Here is an 8,271-nt window from a genome sequence, read left to right as displayed (position 1 = left end):
TCTTATATATATAGATATATATCTATATATATATATATCTATAGATATATATATATATATATATATATAGCGTAGTTTACCACCATCCCGTATGGAATAAATGAATAATGCAATGTAAAGCGTCTTTGAGTGCCTAGAAAAGCGCTTTATATAAAACCAATGCATTATTATAATATATATATATATATATAAATAACGTAGTCATAAAAAAACAGTCATCAAAAATAATGCATTAATTTAATTGATTTGAATCACGATAATAAAATGTACGTGATTAATGCAGCTTAGTTTTTATATATTGCAATATATTATTTACCTGTCTGTGTGTATATAATATAATAATATAAATGAATATTATGTATATATATTTCTTCCTTTCCTTTTCAATTTGTCTCATTAAATTTTAACCAATCCTTTCTTATATATGTATAAATAAATATATATATACATATATACACACACATTAGTGTCGTTAAACATGAATTTAATTGATTGGAATCGCGATAATCAAAATGTACGTGATTAATGCAGTTTAGTTTATATATATTTTATATTGCATTATATTATATATTACTTTCCTCTGTGTATATATATATAATTTTATTATGTGTATATATATTTTTTCCTTTTCTTTTCAATTCGTCTCATTTAATGTTTACCTATCCTTTCTATGAAAACATAAATAAATATATATATATATATATATATATATATATATATATATATATATATACATACATTAGTGCTGTCAAAAATAACATTAATTTAATCGATTTGAAAAATGTCAATCAAAAATAAAAATACAAGCAGTTTTGTATACTTGTTTGGAGCAGCAGCGTCGCGGTACGCAGCAGTGTGACTGCAGAGCAGAACACCCAGAGGAATAACATCGAGGTTGAAAAAGTTCCCCGACGGCTGATTTACAAAGTAAAAAGTCCTCAGCTTTATTCTGAAAAGCCGACTGAGGCCCAGCGAGGTGGCAGTGGCGGGTTGCCAGGTTGGCTGACCAGGGTCTCTGCCGACACTCACCAACGGTCATCCTGGCGAACACGTCTGGAAAGTTCTTCTCCAGCCACTGCCGGCACTTGGCCGGCTCCGGCATGTACTCGCAGTACTGCAGGGGAACAAGCAGTCAGGAACCGCAGGGTTCTCCGGTTCTCACCGGCCGACACGTCACACTGAGACTCACCTCTGAGGGCAGAGAGCAGACTGGAGGGGGGGGGGGGGGGGGGAGACAAAGATCAAAGGTCAGTCACAAGATCAAAGACTGGGATCAAAGTGTGGGACGGGAAGTGGCTCACTGTACCTCCACAGTAAAGGACCTTCAGGGGGTACTTGGAGTCGGGGTCGGCGGTCACCTGCTCCGGTCGGCTCTCCAAACACCCGGGTTCCATCTCGGTGGTCGCCATGACGATGAGTCTGGAGGACGAGCAGTTCAGGGACAAACTCTTACATCTGTGAGCAAACTGAGCTGCTGGAGGAGGGGGGGGGGGGCGCCACAGAGAGTGAGACACGCCACAGAGAGTGACACGCTACCAAGAGTGACACGCTAGAGACACACCAGAGAGTGACACGCTACAGAGAGTGACACACTACAAAGAGCGACACGCTAGAGACACGCGAGAGAGTGACACGCTAGAGAGTGACACGCTACAGAGAGTGAGACATGCCACCAAGAGTGACACGCTACAGACACACCAGAGAGTGACACGCTAGAGAGTGACACGCTACAGAGAGTGAGACATGCCACCAAGAGTGACACGCTACAGACACACCAGAGAGTGACACGCTAGAGAGTGACACGCTACAGAGAGTGAGACATGCCACCAAGAGTGACACGCTACCAAGAGTGACACGCTAGAGACACACCAGAGAGTGACACGCTAGAGAGTGACACGCTACAGAGAGTGAGACATGCCACAGAGAGTGACACGCTACCAAGAGTGACACACCAGAGTGACACGCTACAAAGAGCGACACGCTAGAGACACGCGAGAGAGTGACACGCTACAGAGAGAGTGAGACACGCCACAGAGAGTGACACGCTACAGTGACATGCTACAGAGTGACACACTACAAAGAGTGACACGCTAGAGACACGTGAGAGAGTGACACGCTACAGTGACATGCTACAGAGTGACACACTACAAAGAGTGACACGCTAGAGACACGCCAGAGAGAGGAGTGACACCACAAAGAGTGACACGCTAGAGACACCCAACAGCCTCACTACCGCCCCCCTCTGGAGGACCAGCCTCACTACCGGACGGATGAACGGAGGGACGGATGAACGGATGAACGGAGGGACGGATGAACGGAGGGACGGATGAACAGAGGGACGGATGAACGGAGGGGCGGATGAACGGAGGGGCGGATGAACGGAGGGGCGGATGAACGGAGGGATGGATGAACAGAGGGATGGATGAACGGAGGGATAACTAGATGGATGAATGGATGAACAGAGGGATGAACGGAGGGATGGATGGATGACTAGATGAATGAATGGAGGGATGGATGAATGAATGGACGAATGAGGCAACGGGGTCAAATATGTCACTGTTACAACAACAACGGACTAAAACCTCCAGTAAAATCTTTTCTTGGTGAATTTTGACGCGGTGGATTATTTTCATTCATCAACCTGAAGGGAGAAACTAGAAAGTGATTCAATAATAGAAGAAACATTCCAAGAGGGAGCAGGAATGTTCAAGTGAGACAAAGCGACGTGACGGATCCTCAGGACGCTGGACGAGCAGCAGCAGCGCCGGGAGGGTTTTTAACACGTGAACGTGAGCATGAACGGATGAATTAACGGGGACTAACGAGTCCCTGCCTGAACGTGTGTTATTAACACAACGAGGCTGGGATTGTGCAGACCGGAAGCAGCCGAGGAGTGACAGAAAGCGGATTCTAACCAGGGGGGGGGGGGGACGAGAGGAATTTCATCATGACAACGGTAAAAAAGGAGAATAAAACACCGTCAGGCTGGAGGATTTAAAGCGGAGTCACGGCAGGACGAGGCTTCCACCGCCCCGTTACCCCCCACAGTCCAGACCCTCGACCAGCAGCCGACCGACACCATAAAACAGACGCTTCCAGGGAGAAATGATGATTATAATCCCCCAGGCTGGTTTCAGTGGACCAGTTAGCATTAGCGGCTAACACATGCGGCTGTTTAACCCAGCCCGGGAGCATAATTCAACACCCCGCCTCGCTCCGACACACCAACGATTCTCCTCCGACGGCCCTCGACCCCGGGAGCTAAATCAGTTTCGGGGGGGGGGGGGGGGGGAAACCAATAAATCCCAGACTTGTATTTCTTTCCATCACGTAACGTTGAAGTCAGCCAGCTGTCACCGTCAGCTCCGTTAGCTTAGCATGCTAACCCCTGCTAACCGGGGGCTCGCGCCGCTTCATCTCATTGAAAACACAGCGAAATGTGGACTCACGTACCCCCGCGCGATAAAGTCTAAAACTGTTGTCCGCTTAAGGGAGCCGGTCGCATCGTCAGCCGCAGTTTGAGTCTTAAACAATCATTACTGTAGAAGAAAGGTTTACTTGGCGTACTTTGAGCACGCCTGGTCGCGCTCCCTGTCTGAGCGGCGTTGGAGGGGTTAAAGTGCCGCAGCGCCCCCAGGCGAGCCGGAGGAGGAACTGCAGCGCAGCGCTTTGATAGATAGATAGATAGATAGATAGATAGATAGATAGATAGATAGATAGATAGATCATTACTTTATTCATCCCCGAAGGGAAATTGTCTTGTTGCAGCAATCTGGTACATACGAATATTATAAAATACAATAGAATAGAAATAAAAGTAAAAAATAAAAAAATAAAAATATCTGTGTATAAGACATAAAGTAAAACACAGAACGGAACACGGGCACTTAGAAATAAGACGAGATAAAAGCAAGATCAATAAATAGTAAGGTGCAGTGGCAGAGCCATTAGAAGTAGGCATTATATAATAATAATAACAATAATACACATAATAACAATGTGTAATAGTGTATAATACTCGTGTATAGTACTACTAATAGTGGTAGCAATAATATAACAATAACAATATGGTAGCAATAATATAACAAGAACAATATGGTAGCAATAAAATAACAATAACAACAATATATATATACATCAGTAATAATAATAATAATACCAATTTTTTGCTTGAATAAAGAATAAAACAATACTTTATATGAGGACTAAATGTGCCAAAATGAAATGAACAAATACATGATTAAATGAGTAATTAAATGTGTAATTAATTAATTGGACATTGATTCAAATGTGTCTTTACATGTGTCATTAATTTATTAATGAATACATTTAAAAACTCACTTTGGTTTTTGTCATTTGGAAAGAAAAAACCCCAACTTCTGTTAAATAAATTAACCAAACTTTGTAAGAGCATTAGGGGCCACTGAAGAACAGAAATAATCAGAGACTAAAAACCTCATGCACTTCAAAAAAAAAGTCGAAAATCAAAGTCAAGATATTTTTTCCACAGAGTGAGTCCATCCCTCATTATCTGCCTGTGGACGTGAAATCACATTAAATCCCTTGACTATATAGGGTTGCTTACTATTTATGGACATGTGATTTTAAACAGGATTTCCTTGATTATTAAGAACTCATTTCATAAGCAGCTGCTCTGCGTCTCTGCAAAGTCCTAATACTGACGATAACTGACTGTGTTTATGAGCTGCAGCCTGTTCTGAAGCATCTTTTCACCACTTCATTAAACCGTACGCTGACCTGTGTTTTACCGTAAAGGCGTTAATAACAGCGCAGTTAAAATTGAGTGCCGGCTCAGTTGACGGCAGTCTCTGCTCCGGCACAGCGCGCCCATCAGCACGGTAATTAACGGACACGCGATCATAGAGTTCTGGAATTACCGTGTGTGTGTGTGTGTGTGTGTGTGTGTGTGTGTGTGTGTGTGTGTGTGTGTGTGTGTGTGTGTGTGTGTGTGTGTGTGTGTGTGTGTGTGTGTGTGTGTGTGTCCTGGTCTCACCAGCAGGGGGCGACAGCTGGAAGGACGAGCTGCTGCAGGTGATGATCCAAACAGGAGACACTCACATGTGAAGTGCACTGGCTGAGACAGGTGGGTCAGAGACACTACAGTGAAGGTCGTCAGAGACACTACAGTGAAGGTCCTCAGAGACACTACAGTGAAGGTCCACAGAGACACTACAGTGAAGGTCGTCAGAGACACTACAGTGAAGGTCCATAGATACACTACAGTGAAGGTCCATAGAGACACTACAGTGAAGGTCCATAGAGACACTACAGTGAAGGTCCACAGAGACACTACAGTGAAGGTCCATAGAGACACTACAGTGAAGGTCCATAGAGACACTACAGTGAAGGTCCACAGAGACACTACAGTGAAGGTCCATAGAGACACTACAGTGAAGGTCCTCAGAGACACTACAGTGAAGGTCCACAGAGACACTACAGTGAAGGTCGTCAGAGACACTACAGTGAAGGTCCACAGAGACACTACAGTGAAGGTCCATAGAGACACTACAGTGAAGGTCCACAGAGACACTACAGTGAAGGTCCATAGAGACACTACAGTGAAGGTCCACAGAGACACTACAGTGAAGGTCCTCAGAGACACTACAGTGAAGGTCCTCAGAGACACTACAGTGAAGGTCCACAGAGACACTACAGTGAAGGTCCACAGAGACACTACAGTGAAGGTCCATAGAGACACTACAGTGAAGGTCCACAGAGACACTACAGTGAAGGTCCACAGAGACACTACAGTGAAGGTCCTCAGAGACACTACAGTGAAGGTCGTCAGAGACACTACAGTGAAGGTCCACAGAGACACTACAGTGAAGGTCGTCAGAGACACTACAGTGAAGGTCCACAGAGACACTACAGTGAAGGTCCATAGAGACACTACAGTGAAGGTCCACAGAGGCACTACAGTGAAGGTCCATAGAGACACTACAGTGAAGGTCCACAGAGACACTACAGTGAAGGTCCTCAGAGACACTACAGTGAAGGTCCACAGAGACACTACAGTGAAGGTCCACAGAGACACTACAGTGAAGGTGCACAGAGACACTACAGTGAAGGTCCACAGAGACACTACAGTGAAGGTCCATAGAGACACTACAGTGAAGGTCCTCAGAGACACTACAGTGAAGGTCCTCAGAGACACTACAGTGAAGGTCCATAGAGACACTACAGTGAAGGTCCACAGAGACACTACAGTGAAGGTCCACAGAGACACTACAGTGAAGGTCCATAGAGACACTACAGTGAAGGTCCACAGAGACACTACAGTGAAGGTCCATAGAGACACTACAGTGAAGGTGCACAGAGACACTACAGTGAAGGTCCACAGAGACACTACAGTGAAGGTCCATAGAGACACTACAGTGAAGGTCCTCAGAGACACTACAGTGAAGGTCCATAGAGACACTACAGTGAAGGTCCACAGAGACACTACAGTGAAGGTCCATAGAGACACTACAGTGAAGGTCCACAGAGACACTACAGTGAAGGTCCTCAGAGACACTACAGTGAAGGTCCATAGAGACACTACAGTGAAGGTCCACAGAGACACTACAGTGAAGGTCCACAGAGACACTACAGTGAAGGTCCATAGAGACACTACAGTGAAGGTCCATAGAGACACTACAGTGAAGGTCCATAGAGACACTACAGTGAAGGTCCACAGAGACACTACAGTGAAGGTCCTCAGAGACACTACAGTGAAGGTCCTCAGAGACACTACAGTGAAGGTCCACAGAGACACTACAGTGAAGGTCGTCAGAGACACTACAGTGAAGGTCCACAGAGACACTACAGTGAAGGTCGTCAGAGACACTACAGTGAAGGTCCACAGAGACACTACAGTGAAGGTCCATAGAGACACTACAGTGAAGGTCCACAGAGACACTACAGTGAAGGTCCATAGAGACACTACAGTGAAGGTCCTCAGAGACACTACAGTGAAGGTCCACAGAGACACTACAGTGAAGGTCGTCAGAGACACTACAGTGAAGGCCCACAGAGACACTACAGTGAAGGTCGTCAGAGACACTACAGTGAAGGTCCACAGAGACACTACAGTGAAGGTCCATAGAGACACTACAGTGAAGGTCCACAGAGACACTACAGTGAAGGTCCATAGAGACACTACAGTGAAGGTCCACAGAGACACTACAGTGAAGGTCCATAGAGACACTACAGTGAAGGTCCACAGAGACACTACAGTGAAGGTCCTCAGAGACACTACAGTGAAGGTCCTCAGAGACACTACAGTGAAGGTCCACAGAGACACTACAGTGAAGGTCGTCAGAGACACTACAGTGAAGGTCCACAGAGACACTACAGTGAAGGTCCTCAGAGACACTACAGTGAAGGTCCACAGAGACACTACAGTGAAGGTCGTCAGAGACACTACAGTGAAGGTCCACAGAGACACTACAGTGAAGGTCGTCAGAGACACTACAGTGAAGGTCCACAGAGACACTACAGTGAAGGTCCATAGAGACACTACAGTGAAGGTCCACAGAGACACTACAGTGAAGGTCCATAGAGACACTACAGTGAAGGTCCACAGAGACACTACAGTGAAGGTCCATAGAGACACTACAGTGAAGGTCCATAGAGACACTACAGTGAAGGTCCTCAGAGACACTACAGTGAAGGTCCACAGAGACACTACAGTGAAGGTCCACAGAGACACTACAGTGAAGGTCCATAGAGACACTACAGTGAAGGTCCACAGAGACACTACAGTGAAGGTCCACAGAGACACTACAGTGAAGGTCCATAGAGACACTACAGTGAAGGTCCATAGAGACACTACAGTGAAGGTCCTCAGAGACACTACAGTGAAGGTCCTCAGAGACACTACAGTGAAGGTCCATAGAGACACTACAGTGAAGGTCCACAGAGACACTACAGTGAAGGTCCACAGAGACACTACAGTGAAGGTGCACAGAGACACTACAGTGAAGGTCCACAGAGACACTACAGTGAAGGTCCATAGAGACACTACAGTGAAGGTCCTCAGAGACACTACAGTGAAGGTCCTCAGAGACACTACAGTGAAGGTCCATAGAGACACTACAGTGAAGGTCCACAGAGACACTACAGTGAAGGTCCATAGAGACACTACAGTGAAGGTCCACAGAGACACTACAGTGAAGGTCCATAGAGACACTACAGTGAAGGTCCACAGAAACACTACAGTGAAGGTCCTCAGTGACTCAGGTCTTCCTCGTTCCTCCACCTTCACATGAG

General features: G+C 45.7%; 1 protein-coding gene across 3 annotated transcripts in view; it reads right to left on the bottom strand.

The window, feature by feature from the left end:
- Window positions 1-3,604, bottom strand: part of denr (density-regulated protein) — a 5,840-nt gene extending 2,236 nt beyond the window's left edge. Inside the window, exons 1-4 of one of the 3 annotated variants that reach the window (XM_080521473.1) lie at window positions 3,568-3,604; window positions 1,307-1,419; window positions 1,190-1,209; window positions 1,032-1,114 (exon numbers count right to left, since the gene is read on the bottom strand). In XM_080521473.1, the coding sequence (XP_080377599.1) occupies window positions 1,032-1,114; window positions 1,190-1,209; window positions 1,307-1,409 (206 nt within the window). In that variant the 5' untranslated portion in view covers window positions 1,410-1,419; window positions 3,568-3,604. Of the gene's footprint in view, window positions 1-1,029; window positions 1,115-1,189; window positions 1,210-1,306; window positions 1,420-3,453 lie in introns of all 3 variants that reach the window. The other 2 variants (XM_080521474.1, XM_080521472.1) reach the window with 2 other exon arrangements.
- Window positions 3,605-8,271: the final 4,667 nt, after the last annotated feature.

The sequence above is a fragment of the Blennius ocellaris genome, assembly GCF_963422515.1.
Source record: "Blennius ocellaris genome assembly, contig: SCAFFOLD_193, whole genome shotgun sequence".
NCBI lineage: Eukaryota > Metazoa > Chordata > Actinopteri > Blenniiformes > Blenniidae > Blennius > Blennius ocellaris.
The sequence above is the reverse complement of the archived record's forward strand: the minus strand, read 5'-3'. Positions and strand labels throughout refer to the sequence as shown.